General features: G+C 39.8%; 1 protein-coding gene across 1 annotated transcript; it reads left to right on the top strand.

Annotated features, from left to right (window-relative positions):
* Window positions 1–1585: 1585 nt before the first annotated feature.
* Window positions 1586–24271, top strand: bicdl1 (BICD family like cargo adaptor 1). The gene is made up of 10 exons (XM_067602155.1): window positions 1586–2403; window positions 3651–3866; window positions 11520–11636; window positions 13829–13975; window positions 14154–14333; window positions 14516–14734; window positions 15511–15654; window positions 16546–16676; window positions 17867–17987; window positions 20149–24271. The coding sequence occupies exons 1-10, from the start codon at window positions 2011–2013 to the stop codon at window positions 20323–20325; spliced, it is 1845 nt and encodes a 614-aa protein (XP_067458256.1). The 5' UTR covers window positions 1586–2010; the 3' UTR covers window positions 20326–24271.
* The last annotated feature ends 1879 nt before the right edge of the window (window positions 24272–26150 follow it).

Here is a 26150-nt window from a genome sequence, read left to right as displayed (position 1 = left end):
GCTATAGCCCATAATAAAGAGCAATAAAGATCAGCACTTTGTCAGAGGAGAAAAGCCAATGCGGTTAACTGATGTCTATTTGATATGAGATTATTATTAATATTCTCAACAAAAGCTTCATGCAATCTTCTGAATTCTTCTCAAAAGATGACAAAACATATTTCATCTACAAAAAAAGTTAAGAAACTGTACATATTATTGTGCTTGTTGTGTTGCAATGCTTGAACATGAAACACAATTCATATATAAACTCTGATTAGATTTTATATGTCACTGAGGTTCTGTCTTGTTTGTTGCTTTGCTTGTTTATTGTTGTGTTATAACAGTAACTGTTGCCATAAATATTGTTTGGAATAGAAATGATAATAAATATATCAATTTTACAAAATTCAAAAAGCACCACCCTACACTAACTGATCAGGTTGTAATGAAATGTGTTTTTCTTTTTATAGCACAAAAGTTGTTGTTTTTACCAATGACTCAACACCAGCAGCCTTAAACTAATAAGGATAATGCAGGCTGTTAAATTCATTCAGCTTAGCGGTCTATCAAAGCAGTGAGGTTTTGATGTGCTCAGAGGAAGTCACCCATTATCTATGTACTGCGTGGACCCCTCGGCCCCTGAAGCTAGTCGACAGTGGACCAGCAGGCTGTGACCCACTTCTTTTGTGCCTTCACTTTATCAGCTCAAGGGGCTTTGTTTGTAATCATTCATCACCAGTACCCCGCCCCCAACATCCTGACCTCATCCACCCCTTCATCTCTCACACATACATATTGGTACATCTGTGGGGGCCTTTACAGAGTATAGTAATTCCATAACCTTTGACCTCAACTCACGCTAACCCTAATTTATGCCCTGGCCCTAAATTCACCTCTTGAAATAGTCAGCAAACACTTTTCAATTTGGAGTGTTTTTCTTCAATTTTCTCCCTCTGTAAAAATATGAAATATACACATACTACAGATAAACTGTATATACTGTATATACATTTGATGAATCTAACTTTAATTGTCTTGATCGTGTAAGTATCAATCGTGAGTGAGGACCAGATTGCTGGTTGTTTGATCCCAATTCTTAACGACTTTGCTTCTTGAGGCTGGATACTATCACCTTCATCTTTGGAAAAAATGACAGGAGGCAAATGCTTTTGAAAGAAACATTAGCATCATAGTCAAGACGAGGCTGTTAATGCCAGCGTGACATTCTCCCTCACATGGAGTTATATATACAGCTGTCATGGATGCAATTAACTTCCTTAACACTTGTTTAGTAATTTTACATATTAGAGTTAATATGAGTTATTTTGATTATATCATAAAACAATATATACATAACATACTTGCTAAAATATACACAATAAAAAAAGCAGTATGAGTATGAGTATTGTTATCTCATGTCTTCACTGCTCTTTCACTGGGTGCCACAGATGTGTGAGAGGCACCAAAATATGGCGCTATCATTTTAAGCCAATGGGGTGACCGTTTGTAACAGGTTGCAGCTGGCGTCACTACCGTGGCGGGAACGCGCATTCAAGAAGGGAAAGAGGTTGAGAAGGCATCGGGATCGCGCTCATCTATTTGGCTGGCAGATGCCTCTGGTGTAACAGGCCGATCATTATGGAGGAACCGGGACCCTGCGACGGGAGGGACCCTGACCGACCGACCGCTGCGGAGTGCCCATCAAGGCGGTTTATACCAGGATAAAAACATTTTGTGTGTCTGATAGTTAAAAGCCAGTCAGTGAGCTACAGAGGAGACGGTGTTTGCCGGGGATTCAATCAGAGCCAGAGCCGCGGCTGGTCGGTAAACGAGGAGAGGGCGACGTTAGGAAACTGGAAAGACAGCAGTTTTCAGTCTAACTGGATCCAGCTCGGAATAGCGAGAGCGATGGATGAATTGTCGATTACAAGTCGGTCTGGTCAGCCCAACCCAGTCAGAGCAGGGTGGGTTCTTCCGGAGTGAAATCAGTCGGCTCTTATCTGTTGGCTTCTCCTCCGCCGGGCGGCGATGTCCGCTTTCTGCCTAGACCTGCAGACGTCTGCCGTGGTTTCAGCACCACTGGAGCTGGACAGCGACTGCATGGAGCCCCGGACCAGCCCCGCCGCTCAGGAGCCCGGCGGCTTTCAGGGTCACCCGCTGCGGCACACCGGCTCCGGAGGCCTCGGCATGGCCTTGGAGGAGGAACTGGCCATGCTCACAGGGGAGCGGGATGGCGAGGAGGAGCTGTCGGACCTAGAGGCGCCTGCGGTGGGGCATAACGCAGACTTACTGTCGCTCTTCCGTCAAAAGGAAAAAGACTTGGTTTTAGCCGCTAAACTCGGCAAAGCGCTGCTGGAGAGAAACCAAGACTTGACCAAGCAATATGAGAAAATGCACAAAGATCTCAGTGAGAAATTAGAGGTAAACTAACAGAATAAAATATAATTTGCTCAAGTTTTAATTCCGTCCTCTAAATGCCATAAGTGTAATAGTCAAGTTTGGGCCTACTCAATGTAAACAAACCCATAACAGATTCTGCTCTTAAGCTGTCAAAGAACGAGGGTTTCATCTCACGATTCCTTCATAGTGGTAGCTTATAATAATACCTAATGTGCTTTAAGCTGAGAAGAAATTATATAGCCTGAGATAAAACTTGCTGGTCATTCTGATCTAAAGTTGACGTAAACTACACTGCCTCCCTCTTTACAGTGAGCAGCAGCAGAGCTAAAAATGCAGCACAGTCTGTTAATTAAATCACACATGCGTTTATAATGAAAACTGCACAGCTGAGCTTTTGTTCTTGTTGTTTTCAAAATCCTTCACACAAGCCAACACGTGGCCTGAGAAAAACCACAAAGACTAATCCTGTGCCTGTCCAGGGCCTACTGTATCTACTGTACATCTGTTCAGCCCATTGATCCATATTCATCCTCATGTTGCAGCTCAAAGAAATAAGCTGTCTTCTAATATCAGACTCTCCTTATTGATGTTGTTACAGTTCCCGGTATCCTATTCTAACTGGTAGTTAGTATGGTCATGTTTTGATTCTCTTGCTCCCCCCCCCCCCCCCCCCCCCCCCCTTTGTTCAGGCATTTACCCAGAGATGAAAATAGTGTCCATACAGATGCCAGATGCTTCAGCCTTGGACTTAAACAATAACAACAACCCCCATCCAAACCCTGGCAGCCACTGGTGCTGCAGTGCATCTGTCCACTGTTCACTGCCATCAAGAGAAGAGAAAAAAGCATCCTATTATCTAAACTGTCACTCCAGGAACTAGGGAAACAAGAAATTGGTTCAATCCAATTCCTATAATTATGGTCTTTCAACCTGTGTCATAGTTGCAGTTATCATCATTTTGCATTTTTTTAAATCTTGTTTTGTAATAAACCCTCAGTTTCTGCTGTATAGTGTACAATTAAGTTTGCTGAAGGGACCAAATTTTGAACATTTTTACCTTCACTGAAGTAACATTTTTCCAAGGATTGAGCACATCTTTCTCAGTTTGTTGAAGCACCTGTGAGCATCTGTGTGATGTCTGACTTTGTCACATCTGCAGTGATTTCATTTGTACTTTTGTTTTTTAAAATTAGGCAATACTTAACATCAAATCCAATCCAATGGAGGTTAAACCATAATGCCCCCTCTCTCCCTTTGTCTACATGCAGCATTTGGAGCAAGAGAAGCATGAATTGCGTCGGCGTCTTGAAAGTCGAGAGGGGGAGTGGGAGGGCCGTGTGGCTGAGCTAGAGACAGACGTGCAGCAGCTGCAGGGTGAGCTGGAACGACACCAGGTCCAGCTGAGAGAGGCTGACAGGGACAAGACCAAGGCCATCAGCGAGCTCTCTGAACAGAACCATAGACTGCTGGAGCAACTCAGTAAGGTGAGGAGCAGGGTCTGTGTGTGTATGTTTGTGTTTATGTATGCTTCAGATGTGCTGCTTCAGGCAAGCTGGGCCAATCTGCATGGAACACTCAATTAGTCTGGGCTTTGAGTCACTGTGTCACATGGTCTTAATGCTGCTTTAAATGCCCTTCCACCCCACAAAGAAACATATGAAAGTGCAAGTATGCGTGTGTGTGTGTGTGTGTGTGTGTGTGTGTTTGTATTTCTTCCTGTCAGTGGCCTCGAGGCCACTCAGTCCAGTTCAAGTCTGGCTTATATGACATAAGGTGCTCAGCCAAGTGAGGAATCATCATCCCTTAGGGGGGATCTACCATCCTTCAGTCTGTCTCTCTCTAACTTCACGTAAATTATGCTAACTCATCAATATAAAAGGGGAGCTTCAGGGTCTTATGCTGAATAATTTAGAGTGATTGGACTGCAGACTTACGCAATACCACTCTGCATATTGACAGGTAATTTGAATGCAGTTATTATGACGGGCAGAATAGAAAAGGTCCCATATGAGATAGACAGACAAATAGATAGATACATAAATACATATATACATACAGCAGTGCTCAGGGTTGATAGAGTGATTATTTAGGCTATATCCCCCTTGATGTGATGTACTGTAAACACATCAGGGCGAACTGAGATTGGCAGTAGATGTAGATTGATGGAGCTGAGAATGGCAGCATCGTAGCTGCAGCGGATCCTCCTAAGAAGCTCAGTACAACACCTCAATCTGCTCAATCTACACCAAAACAAGGACACTTTATCCAGACAGAGTCGCCACAGTGCAACAGCCCTGTGGCCACTCATTGTTGTGTTTGTAGCAAGTAGCAGGTGTTCCTGTTAATTTGTCCATGCTCTGTATCTTCATGTTGGTTTCATTGCCACACTTGGAAAAATATTATGGCTTGTCTGTGTAACCATATGGACTGATTTAATAATCATATATCCCAAATTGTGTGGCTGAAAAGCATAATATTCAACAACGGTTGCTTGCTTTCCAAGAGCAGGACTACGTTATGCTGCCTTGCCTGTCAGAGGGATGTACAATATAAACATCTGTAAGACCATTACAACAACTTAAAGGTCAGTAAGTGCCTCACAGTGTTGGCTGCTGCCAGGTAGGCTAGCAATGGGTACCACAGCCACATTTCAGGATGCCCCAGAGCTTTGTACACAATGGTTGACAAGCCTGCACAGGTGCTTTGATAACCCCATTGGCAGTGCTGTCTATAGCAACACTCACACTTCTCCTCCTGGGAGAAGATATGAGTACACGCTGCTCGGGGAGGAGAAGGCTCCGCATGGTTTGATTTTAACCCCCAGCTAGTTGCTTTGCAGGCCAGCTCCCTTTCTCACCCTGATCAGATTATGTCAGCCTCCTGCCCCATCTTGCCCCAACACCATCATCACACTGCAATCATGGACTGTGCTGGACTGGTCAGTCTCTATAGATCTAAGCAAGAGCAGACACTTAGCGTAATTAAACTGCATTTAATTTCTGTCAGTCCATTTTGCGTTTTTGGGGAAAGCATATCTTGTGTTCTTTGTGACTCAGTGAAATTCACGATACCTAATTGACTGCATTGATCCAGATCTCATGATTCAGTGTGCTCGGCAGGCAGAGGGAGACCTGCTGGATAATAGAATAAATGAGGTCAGCCACAGTGCTAGCTCGCTCTCTCATTTTATCTTTTTTCTCTCCGTCTTTTTTTCTTTCTTCTCTTTCTCTCGTTCTCTGTCTGTGCTCATTACTAAGCAATGGGTTGTCACTGAGTAATGTTAACTGTTTACAGCTCTGAGTGAATGGAGGGAATGTAGAATTACCTTGAGAAAACTCTGCAGTAGTGAGGCCGCTGTAGGCCTGCTATTTTCATCTGCCCTCCCCATCTCTCCTTATAGTTAACTCTTTAACTGGAACACTCTGATCAAATCTAAATAGGTCTGCATGTGACCTCCTGTTAACCCTGTCCAAAACTATGGAATAGCATATCTTCCTCTACACAGCCCATCAATGATGATTATTATGAGCTTGTTGTTGTAGTCCTTTGACATGCCTGCGGTGACAACAGACACATCTATTGAGGACCAGGCTCCTAATTGAGAAAGCAGCCATGTCCACAGCCCCTGAGTTTACAATAACACACAACCAGAAGAAGTAGATAAAAAGTTTAACCAGTTTGCGGCTGCCATGGCTATACCACAGAAAGAATAGCATTGGCTTAAGTTTAACTGTGGAGGGGAAAAATGACTTATTAATCAATAGATAAGTATGTATTTTGATTAATTAGAATAACACAATAATATATAAATATGTGCTGAAATAAATACAGTCATAAATAACTAAAGCCATAATTAAATAATCAAATAAAGACAATACATGAGTAAGACATTTCATAAACTTAAAACATTTCTATACATCTACATGTATATTTTAAGTGTATAATATATATATATATATATAATATATATAATAAAAGTATATTTGTAGAGAAGTAGAAATAGATTAAAGACTTTTATTTATTTATTTTCTGATATTTATTCGATTTTAGTTATTTAGTTATTTATTCATTAATTAATTCATTAATTAAGTCATTTTTTGTACTCCATATAAGACTGTCACATTTTCAGAGGGTGATTTCTAAAGCAAATCTTTTGAATATTTTAAGATTAATTACGAACATTTTTGTTGTTTATTAAATTTAATAAATAATTAAATGAATTTAATAATTCATTTAATTATTTATTTGTGTATTCTTTTCAGCTTTTATTAATTTATACATTTCATATTTTTTGTCCTCCATATATGATTGCCAGCTCTTCAGAGGGTAAAGCCAACCTTTTAGCCAAAGTTAAGATTGAGAATAACCTGAGATTATTGTTAAGAATAATTTCCTTACAGAGCTCTCAACTGGCTGCAGTGGGACGACCTTGAGAAGGCAGGGCACTCCGTAGGAAATGATGTCACAGGGGTAAAATGCAGCACTGAGGGGATTAGGCTATAATCCATGGTAAGCCTTGCCATATGCGTTCAGTCAGGAACCAAAACAACTCGGCTCCATACTCTACTTAATTGATAACAGCAGGTAACTTCGATATTTGGACAGAGAAAATCTAAAATGTTTGTCCCTTTGTCAAATCTTATGCTGGATTGACACAAATACCCCCGGTGGTTATTCCTCTGTGGACGTGTATGTGTGTGTGTGATGAGTGATAAGTCTATACATTACTGAATATGTGAGACACAGAGAAATACAGAAACAGCCTTCAGCAACAGAGGCATGGAGGTGTGTGTTGGTCTGTATGGGTCTTGAGTGTGAGGACAGCCAAACTTCTCAGACCTAATCTGATCAGAGTGAACCAGCAGGAAGGGGACCTTTCTCTAATTACATTACCACACATGCTCAGAAAAGGAATGGGTAGGGATGCACTGACTCCAGCATAAGATTCATGCTTTATGGCCATGGTTAATTCTAATTGCGTCAGCCTCTAAAATTTACCTAATTAGACATTAGACAGAAGCTTCTAGTGACTCATCAAAGTTGTTTATTTGAGGCTATAGAAAGGGAAGTAATTTCATTCTTTTTGACTTGTAATATGCCACAATTTAACGAGCACGGTATAATGTAAATATTTCTGGATGACAAAAGCAGAAATTAGGCATCCCATGTTGTTTGTGGCGTCATTAGAACAGTGACTCCACATCACACTCTGCAGGTGATTCAGTTTCACCCCTCCTTTTACATTCCCTCCGCCAGTGTTGAACATGGTCTCTAGGCATCTGTCCAGTCATCAGTTTCGTTCACATCCAGTCACTGCCGCACATAACGTCTGCCTCCCATCAGCCCAAGGTAGCTGTTGCTCTCAAGATCGGCTCTGTGATTGGCATGTATTGTCACTCTAAGGATTTGTTATTCAACCATTTGAACGTGGGGTTGCTCATCCTCCATAAGTCTAGACAAAGCAACGCTGTGTGAAAGTGACTAAGGAAAATACCAGAAGCATTGAGACCACAAGTCGCAGGTCCACCAATCCCTCTTCTCCTTGGTTGCTATGACAACCAGAGTGACATGCAAATGAAACTCTATGTGTCGTTACCATGGGAATGTGCTCTACAGAATGGCACAAGGATACAAATAGTTTGATGCGAGGTTGCGTGACCAAAGACCCGAGATGCACCTGTAGTCATAAATGCCAGATCATGTTCCACTGCCACAGACAGAGTTATGTTCAGCTCTGCTCTGGAAAGTAAGTATACAGTATTTGCTCAGATAAATGTCAGAGTAAACAGGCTGTAAAAGGAATGTGTCTCTCTGCTGCTGAGCCCTACTTCGCTGCCCTGGATTCTGCTGCAACAGTCTGATTTGCCCCTGTTTGTCCTGCCGTGCTTATAATGCTTGATCTGGGATCTGAGGAATTTGTGCGCAGATAAAGCTAGTATCTGCAAATCAGACTGTCTGTGATCAACTCTGCTTTTTTTTGTCATGATCTGAATCTGTTAGTGTGTTGGGTCAGTGGGTTAGATGTCACGTTACCACTTTGACCTGCACTGGCCTCCACTGACTGCACATCTGTTTCCCACACAAAAAAGGCAGGATGATACAGCTGTCACATAGAAACCCATATCTAGTCATTATAACTGAGCCTGTTGGCTCAGACAGTGGTGGAAAAAAATATTCAGATTCTTTACTTAAGTGAAAGCAACTATACCAGCAGCAAAATGTACTTTAAGTATCAAAAGTAAAACTACTCATAAGGCAGAGAAGTTAGTCCTGTGAGTGTTATTATATGTTTCATTATGTATAAATATCATTTTAATGTTGTAGTTAATCAAGCTGGAGCTCATTTTAAATACTTTTGCTGGGTCATTTAAAGGTACAGTGTGTAGAATTTAGTGACATCTAGCGGGACGGACTTGGCAGAAATGGAATATAATATTCATAACCATGTCTTCATTAGTTTATAATCACCTGAAAATAAGAATCGTTGTGTTTTCGTGATCTTAGAATGAGCCCTTTATATATACATAGGGAGCAGAGCCCACCATGTTGCATCGCCATGTTTCTACAGTAGCCCAGAACAGACAAACCAAGAACACTGGCTCTAGAGAGGGTCTTTCATGTTTTTTTGCAAGTTTCATGGCCACTGTAGGTTCTTCTACATGTTTGGAAAGGGAGGGGGAGAGGAGGGTTATTCAATTTGTTTCAATCTGCAACCTCACCACTAGATGCCACTAAATCATACACACCGGTCCTTTAATCTATTACAACAAATCATACACTTACACATCATACAATACACATCTTACACTGTATATTTTGTGTGTAATTTCTTTATCAGTAAAGTAGCTGGTAACTATAGCTGTCAAATTAATGTTGTGAAGCTGAAATATAAAAAGAAGCATTAAATGGAAATACTCAAGTAAAGTATAAGCACAAAAAAATGTACTCAAGTGCAGTACTTGAGGAAGTGTGCTTAGTTACTTTCTACCATTGGTTTCAGAGACATTAGCTCATACTAATGTCAATGTGACTGAAGACTATTGCAACAAAGTAGTTGCAAATAGTTCTGAGCCACACTTTAACTTAAACCTACACTATATCAATCAATTCCCATCCATTCAGTGTCAGAAATTAGCATTATATGTTTTGAATGACAACTTAATTCAAACGTGAAGTGTTCTGATTTTCACCCAACTGGAGTTTAGAGTATATTAAGTAGTGAAAATTATTAGCAGCCATTATTTAATTCTGTTCTGACTGGTACACAAGGAAAATATTTTATATTCCAGATTTTATAAAATTAGCCATTTCTTTAGTAAGTTATTAGCTCAAATTATAGTTTCTTTGCTGTATACCTCAAGAATGCATAATGCTTTGATCTCAGTACTTATGGAATAACACTGCTGAGTGTCCAGAATGGGAGACAGGTATATCTGCCAAAATTTGCCCTAGATTTTTCCCTATTAGAGGAGAACATTTTGACCTTTTGGCATGCATAACTGAATTGATATTCCATAGTTTTTATCAGGATCCTAAAAATCATATAAATTTCGACAGAGTAGTCGTGCTTCCAGAGAGATGTAGTATTAGGCACTGTCCAGATTCAAGCCCCAGAACAGTGAAGCTGAAGCAGAGCCATCCTGGGAGCTTATCCTTTCCAGAGACTCTCAGCAGAACACAGCTACAGAATACAACCAGTGTTACCTGAGGACAAAAGTGAACTGAAGTGAGCTAATGTACCTACACGACCAGCTGGCAAATCTGTAAGCTTCTTGAGAGGCCGCAGCAATGTTTAGTGCCACCCAGAGGCTGTACTTCAAATTGATGTTTTAAGAAGTCAGATTTATTTTCACTCATCACCCAGTGATTAAAAGACAAACCAGAAAAACATTGATAATTAGAACTCTCCACGGTTATAGAAATTGATCTTGTAACTGCTGCGCAGATCAGTCACTTCCGTGCTTACACTGTTTGACTCATTTACTACAGTTTGTGTATCCTCAGTGAGCCGTAGAAAGTGAGTGATTTTTAGGATTTTGCTGTTGCCATGGCAGTGATAATAATGCAAACGGAAGCTTCCTGAGTGCAGCTCTATGCTAATGATGCTCAGCCAGGCTCTGTGTGGCCTGATCCCACCTGTCCAATAAGCTCAACTGATGCCCACAGTCTGCTGCTGAGCTGGAGTGCACAAATACTGAGCACTCGACTATTTAAGGCTTTTGAAAAGAGGTGTGACATTTAGGTAAAATTATGCTTTCATGGGAACAGCTATTTCACCATTTACTGCAATAGACTTGGGAGCGGTGATTAACAAATAACACTACATCAATAACACTTAGTACATAGTAAACTTTGATGTGTTTATGCATTTGTACATGTCTGTTTAAGTGTGTGTGTGTGTTTTTGTGTGTGTGTGTGTGCGCGCGCGCATGTGTGTGTGCTATTTGTTATCAGATTCCAATGAGTCATCTCCCTCAGTATCTTGGGAATGCAAGACAGGCTGAGAAGCTGCTGAGTAATGCTTCTAATTTAACTGAGCAGTTAATGTAACACATTAAGAATGTCAACATTAAAGTTGTCCTCTGCTCAAAAATGTGTTTTCATATTGTTAGTTCACTTGGATGTTTGACCTACACTGTGTACAATGATATATGTGCAGAGTTTGACATTTGAATGCTCATTCTCTGTGCTCACCTTAAATCTTCAAGACATGCACATATGAGCATGATTTTGTGACATCACAACTAGTATGTAGGCCAGTCATGGTCCAGTGTGTGTCTGACACAAGTGTGATGTAGAAATTTGAAACCTTCAATCCACATACTCTGAAAACAGACTTTTTGGAAAGCAGACTTTTCGGTGAAGTAGGAGACATCTTATGTTCAGTAGTTAAACTTTTGAAATGAAAGATATTTGCACACTCAAAGATTCTGCATTTTTCAATGAGAGAGATTGAGTAGGTGTATTTTTTATGAATTTTTAACTAGGTAACTGAACTTGTTTGTGGAAAAACCATATCAGATAACATGTCTGCAGGGGATCTTTATCAATAATGAATGTCAGGGTAGACACACTTTTAGACACAAATTTAACTTCATTTTTCTCTCTGACCTTTCTGTCTGTCTGTTTCTGTCCAGGCTGCAGAGGTGGAGAGGCAGCTGTCCACTCAGGTCCATTCATTACGGGATGACTTCAGGGAGAAGAGTATGTCTACAAGCCAGCACATGACACGACTAGAAACTCTACAGGCTGAGGTGAGCCATTATCAGTATCATTTTCACTTGTGGATCACTTTATACAAGTACAGTTGATCCACCAAAATTTGACAAAAATCCTAACACAACAAAGTACAGCCAAGTTTTGTTTCTGTAAAAAACTTGTTTGGAGTTATTGCTACACAATGAGAAGGTGACAGCACATCCCTACAGCAGTTAAAGTGAGACTATGTAACATTTGAAAGAAGAAATAACACATTCTTCCTCTTAAAAATCAGATTGAATTTATAAGCAGTAAAACGCAACCTTGTCCAGTTCACTACAGTCTCACTTGGTCCAGTATGACCAGTAGCTAGTGATGTTAGCTACTGTTTTATAGATGTTGCTGTGTAACTGACATTACCAAGTGAGTTCAGTGACTTAATGACTCTTCACCACTTTTGCTACTGTTGCACTGTGTTTAAACATGTCAGAGATACATTTTATTTCAATGGCTTTATCACAAAAGCAAAACGAAGTAAACAAACCATACCTCACCATGAGACATGTTATTGTTTCCTGCTTTTGTCCCTGTTCATTTGCTCTTAGTCAGATAGCCTAATGATGATGTCTCGAATGCAACTGGCTCAAGGGAAACCTGGGAAATGAAGGGAAATTCATGTAGCTGCTGTTCAGCAAAAGTCACATAGTCTCACTTAAAAGTTGGCGTTTCTGTTGATAATAAGTGAAAAAAAATCAACAAATGTCCAATTTTTCAGAGGCTGGTGATCATCTATCATGCTATACTAGCATTCCTAGGTACTGTTTAATCCGTCAGGGCACTTCATCTTTTCCTCTCTTTCTGTAATCTTTATCTGTCTCCTCACCCATTCCTCCTTCCCTCCTGGTTGGAGCAGCAAGGGCTAGAAGTGAGTGGTTACCGAACGCTGTCTGTTGGCCAGACTGCATGCTGCATGTAACGTCTTGTAAAATACAGAAACAAGGATTGCACCAAGATTTTGCTTTTTTTGAATTTTGAATTGCCTCTCCTCTCTGTCCAATTAAACTGGTTGATGATAGGGTACAGTACTATTATTTCATTGGGTGGACTGCTGAATCTCATTCTGAATAAAATACTGACACTTTTGACCATAATGAATTTGCATTTTACATTTAATGTCTTGTAATGTTAAAGAAACTCAGCTCTCATGTTGTCATCTGAAGTTAAAGGGAATAAAAGCTAAAAAGGAATTTTAAATAGAAGTGAAAAATCTCTATTTGACATTTCCACATCCTTATGGCAATCCCTGTTTTCTAAGATCAGGCATGAATAACATGCTTGGTTATTGGAGCATGATATGTGTTGTGATGTCAGTCATGTGCTCATATATGATAGCAGCCACATACTGTATGTCATAAACACAGGTACTGTTAGAGCATAACAATGTAAGCAGTTCAGATTTCCCCGTGGCTTCACTTCAAAGCTACACAGAAAACACCCAGACTTCAGAGCCTGCACTATAATTGGGAGAAACAGCCACTCTATATTTAGCTGAGATACTGCAATGTCTGGGTGCTCCCACTTTTCGCTTTCCTTTCATATGACATGTGTCGATGACTAATGGCTTTCTGCCCTATTTGTGTCAGACAGAGACTATAGCAGCCCGAAACCTGGCAATGTTAGATGCTCATATGGTAGTAAAAGCAACCGATTCACATATAAGCTCCTGCACTGTGAAGTAGGTTACCAGATGTAGGTCAAAAGCAGGAGGGATAAAAATGAACAAGAACTGATGTTTGTTTAATGTGGAAAGCTGCTCAGGCAGCTACAAAGGAAAACAACACAACTCTCACTATGAGGAATACGTTGGGTTGCTGTAATGCTAGCCTTCACTCAAAGGCCGTTACACAGGCATGGGAAGGAGTGAGCTGATATCAAGCTTTGTGGAGACCATGACATATCACCAAGACATTCCTAAAGACAAGGGTGGCAACTAACACCTACGCCTGTGCTAGGCAACAAACATTCTTTAGGCCAGTGGGAGTACTTTTTAATTTTGTGTAAGAGCGTATGTGTGTGTGAGAGAGAGTGCACCTCAGAGTCAGGGAAACAACAAAATTTAGACTTAAATCAGGTCCATAGCTGCCCATCTGACCGCTATCGACCAGGAAATCAAGACAATCCTCAGTTTGTTCACTTAATACCTATTTCCCGCAGCGCAGTATCTAACTGCTACTATTTGACATGTTAGATTAAGATGCTGTCAGAGAGGAAGATGGAGCTGGAGCGTCGGGTGCATGCAATGCTGGAGGAGAACGAGCTGCTGCAGAATACAGTGGATGACCTCAGAGAAAGGACGCTGGTGTTTGAGAAGCAGTGTCACGAGAAGGACCTACAGGTACAGAGACATGAATGAATGACTGTTACATGTCATGTTTTTTAGGGTAGCTACAACCTCTGTAGATATTGTGATTGTCGTTTTTGTGTACAGTATATACCTGCTACAATTAGCAGTCCTTCCAAATCTCTATATACTATACTTTGCACTGTTAAGTTGACTCCTTTGTTGTGCCCAGTTGCGTCAGAGCCAGCTGGAGCTCCAGGAGGTTCAGGTGTCCCACAGACAGCTGACCGCTCGGCTGGAGGAGCTGACGGAGGAGCACAGCCTCCAAAGCCTCACACCCCACCCATCCAGTCTGCTCTGTGAGATAGAGCAGAGCATGGAGCAGGAGGAGCAGGAGCAAGAAAGGGAGCAGGTAAACCAGCACCTGCACTTACTATTACAGCAGTAGGATTGTGTTTAATTGTGGGGACTGTTTGCATGTTTTGTTTAATTTTTTGCCCACCGTGAATATCAGGTGGGACAGCTCACCAAAACCACTGTGAAATACTTTTGTTGTGCTTTTTCTAAATGCTCTCTCTCTCCCTGACTGTGTAGCTGCGTCTTCAGCTGTGGGAGGCCTACTGTGAGGTCCGCTCGCTCTGCTCCCATCTCCGGGGAAACGACGTCACAGACTCGGCCTTGTCCACAGACTCTTCCATGGACGAGTCCTCGGAGACGTCCTCAGCCAAGGATGTGCCTACTGGGAGCCTCCACACCAGCCTGCTAGAGCTACGGAGGTTGACACAGAATCTGCTGGACGGCAACGAGTCCACGGTACTGAATGTGCTGAATGCTGGCAGTTGGTCAGCAATATTTAAATGGCTGCTATTTGAAAAAAGTGAAGGTCTCGTAAATTCCCAATAATTTAAGAACTATGTAATTTGTTACTAATTACAGAGAAAATAAGAACAATTCTCCAAGACATGTTTAGGAAAACAAGGAGATTGTATATCAGTTACATAGTTCTTGTTGGAGTTTATAAGCAGTTTGTAATTACCAGAGAACACTTTTTCACTTTTGTGAAAGAATCGCTAAAATCTTATTTATTTCACGCAACTCAAAGAGCCCTCATGAACTAGAGAGCAGAGTGGCTTAAAATCATGACATAGACTGCTTCTTTTAAAAATTTGGGATAATTTTCTGACATAGCCTAAATTAAGGGAGCAACAGCATAGCGAGGGTTTGGCATACTAGTACCTGAATTGTACGATTACCTGTGGACTAATTTTACTTTTTTGCACATTCAGCTACACAAACCATTATTTGCAATTATTTTTCTCCTATTTGATTAGTATCAAATTATATATTCCCTTCCAACCTGCCTACGAATATACAGTTTCTGTCCAGAAAATTATTATTTACTAGTACTACTAGAAAAATACCTCCTCAAAAAGTTGATGATGTTGCAAAATTGACAGCTAACTTAATAATACTTTGAAAGGGTGGAGCCTCTGTGGGATCATTTTAGAGACACACAAAAATGTACTTCAGGTGGTAACAATACATATTTCAGTTTGTGTTGTGAAGTGGTGTGTGTCTTGTGTTGAAAGGGCTCGCGGCGCAGCGATGAGGAAGCTCTGGAGGAGCAGGTGAGGAAGCTGGGAGAAGAAATGAGAGAAGTCAGAGAGCTGTACGAAGCCGAGCAGGACAAAACACGCAGCAATGAAGAGGAGCTGCTACAGCTGCACAATCAGGTACTGGCTTCTACTTGCACATGTGTTCAGTCATACACATGCTATGTATGTGCACAACAGTGAGGCATCAGGGATTAGCTGATAGCCTACATGAAGATGTTAAAGCTTGACCAGAAGGCAAAAATCTTCACAAGGCTTTGCTGCAAATAAGGTGAAGAGTGTCAGAAAGCCCTCATTAATTTAAGATCACATCCAATCTCTCTTGGCAGAATAACATTGTGTTAAAGAGTGCTTATGTCTAAGAGACACATTTAAACAACCCAGTGCTACAGATGTAGTACAGAGCAGTTTGTGTGTCGATATGAATGTCATGTATGTTTTTAATATAGGACATCGCTTTAAAGGTGCAGTGTGTAGAATTTAGTGGCATCTAGCGGAACGGACTTGGTAGAAATGGAATATAATATTCATAAGTATGTTTTCATTAGTGTATAATCACCTGAAAATAAGGATTGTTGTGTTTTTGTTACCTTAGAATGAGTTGTTTATATATAAATAGGGAACGGGTCTCCTTCCATGGAGGCTGCCATATTGCACCGCCATGTTTCTACAGTAGCCCAGAACAGACAAACCAAACACTGGCTCTAGAGAGGTCCTTTCACGTTTTTTGCAAGTTTTGCCTTCATGCTTGGAACGGGAGGGGGAGGAGTATTCAGTTGGTTGCAATCTGAAACCTCACCGCTAGATGCCACTAAATCCTACACACTGGTCCTTTAACCTTGTCTGTTTTTCACAATTTAGACAAAATCAGCTCCAAACACATACTCAGGTCAGTTCTTCTCCTGTTGAACTGGCTCAAGTAAATATCAGTCTCACACACAAGCAACCCTCGATATAACATTGGAGACTGTGAACAATCACACGTGTGTCATTCTCCCATATACCCTACAGATGGCGCTGCTCTCTGTAGAGATGTGCTCTCTCCAGGAGGAGAATGAGCGCATGAGGGTGATGGCTGAAGTCCGAGAACCCAGTGAGCAGCTCCAGAGTGCAATTAGAGACCGAGATGACGCCATAGCCAAGTAGGATCACAACACAATACTGCATGAATATTGATGAGTGCTACATTGATTCTGTTATAACTCCAAATAATAATTCAATTTCACCTGCAATTATGTAGAATATGTAGAATGGAGCAGTAACTTAATGCTTTTCATACAATGACTAGTGTAAATGATAATTCTAGTTTAATACAATTTAGATCTAATTTTGTATTATTACAATAATAATATTGTACTCACCAAGTTAACTGCTGACATTTGGGAATGTGGTGAGATCCCTAAAAAGAACTGCAAGTGGACACGAAACAATCATACAGGTTTTAAACAAATTTGGATGAAAAAACAAAGTGTCCATACACGTTCATCACTGTTTACAGACAGGAAGGGTTTAGATAATTTGGCTAAACTCGTTAGCTTGTTAAAAAGATTGCCATTATAGTAGCGTTGCTATGTTCCCAGACATCAGGGATTACTGGCAGAAATGATGGCTAAAACTGAAAATAAGACCCAAGTTGTAATGATGCAGAATTATCCTTAAATTCACTTCAACACAGAGATTAAAAAGATGCAGAGTGTAGAGACTGGATTTCTTTGCTTTTTGCTTCAATGAATCATCATTTTGGGAAATATCAGCTTATTCGCTTTCTTGTTCAATACCACTCTCATGTGTGTCCGTTTAATATTGAGCCAGAGCCAGGAGATGGTTAGCATACCTTAGCACAAAGACTGGAAGCAGGGGAAGCAGTTAGCATGGCTTGTTTCATAGGTAGAAAATCTACATACCAGCCCCTCTAAAGTTCACACATTATCACTATTAATGTTATATCTTGTTTATTTAATCCTTTCAAAAAATAGAGTGTAAAAACATCATGTTGTGGTGTTACAGGGCGTTATGTGCTGGACTAGCTCTTGGTCAGGAGCAGTGACTTTCTGAAGTCTTGTTGTCTCCATGAGGTAGTAACGATAACGTATTATTTAGTGGCCTTTAAAAAGATTTATTTTTACCTTTGGACAGAGATGGGCTGTCTGTTTGCCACTGCTTCCATCCTTTATGCTAAGCTAGGCTAACTGGCTGGCAAATATGCATATTTCTTCCTATTCCTTTAAAGAGACTCTACATTCATCAACATGTAAAACAGCTGAAGCAGAATCTCTATAAAGCCGTTGTGCTAGCATGACATCACTAGCTGTTCTGTATGTGTGTCTTGCAGGAAGAAAGCAGTGGAGATGGAGCTGGCCAAGTGTAAAATAGACATCATGTCTCTGAATGGCCAGCTCCTGGACGCCATCCAGCAAAAGCTCAACTTGTCGCAGCAGCTGGAGGCCTGGCAGGTGGGTCAAAGGTCACAAGCGTTTTAGGAAAAGTCTAATAATCCGTTTGTCAAATATTTTGGAACAGCTTTATAAAAGGTTGTTGCATCAATAAAGCTGTTCTGTTAAATTACTTTTTGGATGAATTTTGTCTATTTACCTTAAAATTAAATTAATAGGCAGACTAATATATAATATATATAAAAGAAATGTGTTATTTCATGATGTTACAAGTTGTGTACAAATGAAATGACACTAACTTCAAGATCAGTTTGTTTTTTCCTTCCCCTCCCTGTAACTCATGTCTAGTGTCTCTCTGTTTTAACAGTTTTCAGTGCACATACATTAAATCACTCAGTTAACTTCTGAGGATGTATGTCAGTAAGGAAACATATAACATATGTAGCCTGAGGACATTGTGTGCGTATGTGTGTGTTCCCTCCCTCCCCTCCCTCATCTGTAACTAGCAGCTCTTTCCTCTCTCTTCTCCCTACCCACAGTTTGCCTCCTCAGGGCTCTTTACTGTTTGGCTCTTGTGGTTTCTGATCTAGTGGCCTTTCTCAGCTTCCGTACCACCCTTTCTCCCCTGTGGTACCCCCCCTCCTGCCTTAGAGGTGAGCCAAGCTGTGCCATCTCGCCGTTCTACCCTGCACTAACCTGACCACGCCATGCTGAGCCATTCCATGCCACGGAGAAACGCCCATACCAGCTCCCTTTCTATCTGAAACCATTAACCACCCCTGAGAATCATTCAACCCACCACTCTCTCTCTCCACCTGCCTTTGTCTCTTCTCTCCATACACCTGCACCCCCCCAAGGAATGTTTTTAGGTGATCTACTCACTGGTGAACTTAGCTCTTACGAGATGACAACACAGACATCAAAAACACCCATGTGTCTCCAGTAGATCAAAATGCTACTGTTTGTGATTAGGTGAGATCCACAGTAAAAAGACCCTTTTAGTTGTAAAAAGTGTGCTCAGATAGTTAAACATGATTAATAAAATTTAGTTGATTTACTCAGGGTTTGTTTTTAGAAATATTTCAGAGAAGCAACCATGTATTCATCAAGTGCTAATTTTCAGTCTCTCATCAGAATTGTTGATTTAGCAGTTTGTCAGAGCCCCCTGGTGGTTTTATCTCTCAATAACTACTAACGACAAACCTGGAAACTTTTCTTTTCATCCATTAGGTAAGTCACAGTATGTGGTGCAATTAAGAACAGTGGCTCTCCCTCCTAGGGGTCAAATTGTAAATCTCAGGGGTCACAAGATGATTAACGAGATTGAAAAGCAGAAAAAACATATTGCTACAACTCAAAGTTCTGTTGTTTTTTTCAGACTTTGCTCTAATGTTTGCATCTTCTTTTAAATTACTGGATAATTTTACATCTTCAGGCCTCTAAAATTATTCAGATAAATGAATCAGAGACACTCTTCACAACACGTACACATATGTGATCTGTGACCAGGGTCCACTATCTATTTATTTTAAAAATAAGTGACAGATTAATTAAAACTGAAAATAATTGTTACTAGTTACAGCACCTTCATTATTTCAGTTTTGAATTTATATATTGTATATTCCTAGTATATTCCTCCAAGTAATGAGTTTTAATCAAATTACCACACAAGCTAGGTAGTATTAGGCCATAGGGCAAAAAATGTGGAAGTTGCTTTTAATTTTGGCCCTGGGGCCCCCTACTATGTTTATCTGGCCTTTGACAATTTGACCAATCTCATATACAAATGCCAGATTGGGACATATACCGTTTCTTTTTTTTTTTTTACTTTCTTAAAATTGGTTTTACAAGCACAGAAAAACAATAACAAATAATAACAGTAATGGCGTGTCATTGAAGTTGAATTACAAAAAAAACAAAACAAAAAAAAAGACATGGTGGAAAGGAAAAAAAGAGACAAATAAATAAAATAACTTTGTATATACTGATCTAACTAAATGGATATGGAGATATATCATTTCTGATTACATTTTTTGAGATATTGAGCAAAAACAAATGATCTACAGAGGGGTGAAAGGTGATTGTGGTGTCTCTGTAATCACTACCTAACACGTAATCAATCAGTCTGATCTCCTCAAAACATCCCTTGACACCGTCATACACCCCCTCTGTCTGACCTCTCTCGTCTTTCTTTCATTCGCCTCTTTGTTCTTGTCTCTAGGATGATATGCACAGAATGATTGACCAGCAGCTGATGGACAAGCAGCAGGACGAGTGGCGCTCCGCCCCATCCTCCCTGTCAGGGTCATCGAGGGCCCACAGCGGTCAGTCCTCCAGACGAGCTCACCGCATCTCCGACCGGGACAGGAGACTTTTCTCTTTTTTCAAAAAGAACTGAGCCCTGTTGGACAAGCCCTGAGCAGCACAGCAGACAGACAAGAGACAGACAAGGCGAGGGAGAAGGAGGGAATGACATCACAGTACAGGGGTAACAACACAGCCAAAGATGGGCAGTGGCACACACACTGAAGTTTTTTTTTTTTTTTTTTTTTGGGGGGGGGGGGGGTCATTTTTGCACTTTATCTGTCCCATTACTCTTCTTCTTACTTGTTCATTGGTGACTGCTGACAATGAGAGATAGAAATATAAGAATAGGACTTCCCCAGAGGCTTTGGCTTCAGCCCCTCTCTTAGAAAGGTGGTCTTACAGATCAAGAACAGGGTCATAAAGTTTACCTCCAAAGAGGAAGGTTGTAGTGCCTACGAACCATCTCTACTACCCCACTGCCAACTCTGTAGAGAGGGAACACTATGTACTAACTCTTACTGTATGCATCCCAGTTACCAGGCCAAGGAGTCTGGGGAAAGACAGGGGATATATGGGACACAGCAGGATCATGGGAACAGATGAGGATAGCATGACAGAGTTGTGTACCAGAATATGATGAGACATAACAGAATGATGAGCATCATCTTGGTACGGAGCAGTGATGCTGCAACCAACCCATATGTGATCTCTCAGGTTTATTCATTTGTTCAGGGGATGTTCACAACATGAGGCCACAGCTGGATTTATCACACAGTGTACTGTATATCTGACAAAACAAGTGACAAAAAAGAATGCTTATTTCTTATTGACATTTAGGCAGTATGTCATTTTACAGTGAGGATTTACCAAGGTTTACCACCCAAATGTCCAGTCAAAGTGAGAAAAGGAAACTATTAAAGGGGCTCTCCAGTGATTTACTCACATAAAGTTGAGGGACTCACAAAAGATTAAAACTGCACTGACACAATATTTTATATTAACAATGTATCAAATGAGTATATGTAGTGTGAAAGGGGTCGCTCGTAGTAACACACCCACTGAAAATTGTTACCCAACTCTACAGCTCCCCTTAGCTCTACACAGCATTTTAGCATTTATTTGCTTATTGTTTTAACTTTAGAACTTTAACTTCACTGTTTTGGCTCACATCATTCTTAACAACCTGGTTTACAGTAGCTGTTTTCAGTGAAAAAGCTCTCATAAACCTACTGTTCACTACCTGCTCAGTTAAAAATGGCAGACAGACAGTTAGCGACTAGCTGGTGAGCATGGTGCAGCATTTACCAGCTAAAGAACCAGAAATAGATGGAGAGACAATATTGGACTTAAAATTTGTTTGTCCGAATCAATGATAATGTTGCTTCATGTCTGCTTGATGTGTAAAAAGACAATTGCCATAACAAGAAAAACCATCAATGCAGCCTTAAAAAAAATGTAAAAATTGAAGCAGCAGATGCATTTTAGGCTCCTAATATCAAGCTCCTAAAACATTGGATCCTACATTTCCCCTAATGCCTGATAAAGTTTCATTAGACCCTCCCTGAGATCCACCAGGCCTTCATGTTCATCTCCAACATGTGAATAAATCTTTGGGTGGCTGAAGTTAGTGATAGCATCTGTCCAGTATTATTTTTCTACAATTCACATTATATTTAACATTTAAAACATATCATTTTTCCGAGGAAAAAGAACTGTCCAACATCGTCCACATGATGTCAATCATCTTCCTAGTTGACCAAAATTTAAAAATGTTTACATCAGCGTGAGAAGGAGGGAGAGCTGTAAAATGCTCATGAGATCTCCAAATTAATCAATCTGTTTCTCAACAATAACCTGTTGAATTTCATATCATCAAAAGACATGTAGGTGTTAAGACACTCCACACGTCCTCTGCTGTGGTCAACAACTGAGCTGCTTTGGTTAAACACTAATAGAAAAAGGTCTACCTCCATTCTCATTGCTTCAATACTTCACAGGCACTTTGATTTCTTAGCTGTCGGGCTTCCGTTTAGGTGACATATCTGTGACTCCATTGGTAATACAGTATGTGCTGACCTGAAATCTCTGAGCATGAATGACTTACAGCGTGGCACAGTGATGTCTCATGTCTGTCTGTGTTTGAACTCATGTCTAATGCAGCTGTGCAAACCTATGCAGATGTCTTCTTGTCATCTCAGCTGGTTGTTGGGAAGGATCAACCCAAAGAATGATTTTTTATTAAAAAAAAAAAGTCGAAATAGGTTTGGATGAAATCGATATATTTATAAGAAAAAATGCATAACTTTTGGATGAAAACCTTTTTTTAGAGAGAAATATACCTGTACATTGTTATTTGTAGTTTTTTTTCCATTTGTGTCCTAACTGTGAGCAGGAATTCTTCTGGTGACTCAGACATTATCATTCATGTTTATTTGACTGCTCAGGGGTGGCATGCAGTAGAGCTGGCAAGAGCTACATGAGCAACCAAATTATTCACCAATGTGTTGGGTAATATACCTGAAAGGACACGAGAAGCTTCATTAATCTCAATTATTAATCCAAGAGTGCCCGATAAATTGCAAATTCATCATTAAGTTCAGATCAGACAGTTCTTGGCATCATATCCTGATAAGTCAGCCTTTATAAAGGGTTTATAAGATGTGAATAATGGATTTATTAATGGTTAAAAAAGGGTTTACCAATGCTTCATAGATCAATTGTAAGCCATTTATAAACTGTATATAAACAGTTAATAAATGCTTTACAACATACTATGATGTAGTTATAAACAGATGTAAGTGTTTATTAATGTATAACTCCTCCTGTGGGAACCCATAAATAAAGGGTGGTATGTAAATATATTTTATATTGAATGACAATATAGTAAAACACAGTTGTAATAATATAAAATATGTCTTCATGGGAGAAGTTATAATTGTTGATAAATACTGTACATTAATAAAAATTTAAATAGTCTGCTTATAACTACATTATAGTGTGTTATAAAGAGTGTATTAAATGTTTATATAAGGCTTATAAATGTTACATAGGGGGGCTTAAAGTGTGAACAATGAATTTTTCTCTGCAGCCCCTTCCCAGAAGGTCAGAGGTCAAACAATCCATTAAATGAGTCTTCCTGGAGCTAAACAGAAAATTAATGGACTCCTGAAGGAGGATAAACCCAAAATATGTTCTTATTAGTGGTTTATAACTGATCCATGAAGCATTTATAAACCACTGAAAACCCCGCCTTATAACTCTTTGTGAAGGGTGGTACCCAGATCTTTTACTGCTCCTGCCTGAAGGGACGTGATCAAAAACTAAAGAGAAAAAGAAAAGAAAAACAGGAACATGTTCTTCGCCCGGGCAGAAATAAATGTAAAGTGTGAATGTGGGTGAAATGAAAACACTGAATGCTGGATTGGGTGTTAGCTAGTTTGAGACTCCCCCACTGTCTGATTGACAGGTGAGGAAAAGACCTGCAGCAAGCTTGGATTAAACACCAGTCACTCCTGCCATAACCAGACTGTAATTTGTCTCTCGTCATGTCACCTTTTTGTTAGAAAAACAATATTTGGTTTTGTCCACATTATGTCCTAATTACTATTTCTGTTTCTTGTTTGACTGTATGTATTGTTCAAGACTGTCGCTTCAACACTGTAGACTGTACTGATTCATTTTCTGATTGAAAGCATTTTTAAAACGCTGTCTTCTGTGTGTTTCTGTGTTAAACATCCCGATGCTGCCACTGTGGGCTGAGTGGGTGTATGTGTGTGTGTGTGTGTGTGTGTGTGTGTTGCAGTGACAAAGAGACATACCATTGAGTGTGTTTTCTGTTGCTCATCTCTTCTTGGTCGGATGTTGTTTGGAATTTAGTGCTTTTGGTGGACTCATTGTGCTCCGTGTGAGTGCTTCCATTCACTGCTGACTAACTGCACTGTTACAGTTACAGAATGCTTCAAACTATTCAGAATATTTATCATGCAATTTTCTTAGCGTTTGGGGGATTATTTTGTACAAATAAATACTTTACAATCTGCTTGTCTCCTTTGACTTGGCACAGAAATAGATTTTTTTTCTCTGATTCTCACAGTCACAGGTTTGAAATGAGCTGTTTGCATCTGTGTCTCCTTCTGCTGAAACATGAGACCACCATCATCTACAAAGAATACAACAAGAGCAGGGATAAGTTTTATCAAAAAAGTGGAACGAGTTTGAACATCATCGATGTAAAGATTCTTTTGAAGAAAAAAAATCATAACATTAAGTTGTTCATTCATAAACCTGTCAGGCCTGTTGGTGGGACAGTCAATACAAAGTTGTGCTGTGCATCCAGACTTTGCTCAAACTCGCAGAACTTCATTTTAAATTCTAGTCAAGTTCCCAAAGTTTTTAAAAATACCAGATATGTCTGGCTGAATTTTGGGGAAATGTGTTTAAAATTATGTACAATACATCTGGATTATTTCTATTTGATGGAATTGTAGAGACACAAAAACACATTTTGGGGTTGAATATTTGATTCAGTGTATACACAAACACACACACACACACACACACACACACACACACACACTTTATCCCCCAACACTTTCTATAAATCTCTGGGTCTGAAGTGAACTGTGTATTGCAGCAATCAGTAAAAACTGTAATAGTATAAGACATCCTCTGTATGCATCACCATATTCACTAAATTATTGTTCACATGAAATAGTGAGGTGGAGCCTTATGCTTTTATATTTTAACACCATTTGTCAAAATTGCAAAAATGTCAACAAGTGATGAAGCGCTTTTATATTCAGTTTTTAGGAAATGGCCCGCGATTAGAGGCAATAAATGTAATGACCTCTCCAGACTTTGTCTTACCATTTATACTGATAGATATCCCTTTTTTTTTTATCTCTGGATGTATTAGACCATTGTGAACAAAGTAGCAGATCAACAAGCCAGACTGATTAATAGCAGAATTGTTTTTTATATGACATTGGCATCAATGTGATGCAGTGTCAGGTATTTAAATTGCCTGATTACCCAAAAACAGACATTCCTGTCTGATTATTTAACCCGTTGTCAGTTTCTCAGTTGATTTCCCCAAAAATGTTTTAAAACGCGATATATACTGATATTGTGATATAAAATCACATATTCCATGATAGAAGTTTTTACCTGTGTGGCTCATCTCTTGTCTGTAACAAAGTAGATAAAAGTGTCAAATATTTGAGTTAGCATCAGTTAATTATTATTTTTTTTTTATCAGAGTTTATCTCAATAATATTATCAAGAACATGAACTACATTTTCTTCACAACTTTTTCCACAACTATTTCCAAATGAATGAAACCTGTGTTTGACATGTGAAAAACTTCAACTTTAGTTTCATGTCACATTTTCCCAGGTCATTGGTCACTGTTAGGGAACAACTGCTTTAGACCATATTCACTCTAATGCATTATTTGGCAGATTTTGTCAAATAGAAAATAAGGATGATTTTTATACTCTCCAAACTAAGGTATCAAGAAGGACATTGTTGTGGAATCGGCATTAATATAGAAAATATTGGAAAATTCAAATTAAAATACAGTAATATATTTTCAAATGATACAAAGCCCTACTGATAGCGTGAAATTCACAAGTCCAACAAAGCAGGTATATAGTAAATGAAGAAATGTGGATGTTCACATTTGTTCCTGACACTTATGAACTAATGATAGCAGGGACGACAGTAAAACACAGACAGTTATTCATTTATCTTAACTCTTGCTGCTGTTCATGGAAAAATCTCAACTGCTCTCATACAACAGGACGATAAACTCTCTGTAAGACTAAAGACACAAAGCGGTTTCATTCCAGATTATAAGAGACTTCCCAAAGACCAGCACACACTTCCTCCCATATATTTTTATTCACAGGAAGCAAA

Source organism: Thunnus thynnus, chromosome 2 (genome assembly GCF_963924715.1).
Source record: "Thunnus thynnus chromosome 2, fThuThy2.1, whole genome shotgun sequence".
Lineage (NCBI taxonomy): Eukaryota > Metazoa > Chordata > Actinopteri > Scombriformes > Scombridae > Thunnus > Thunnus thynnus.
The sequence above is the reverse complement of the archived record's forward strand: the minus strand, read 5'-3'. Positions and strand labels throughout refer to the sequence as shown.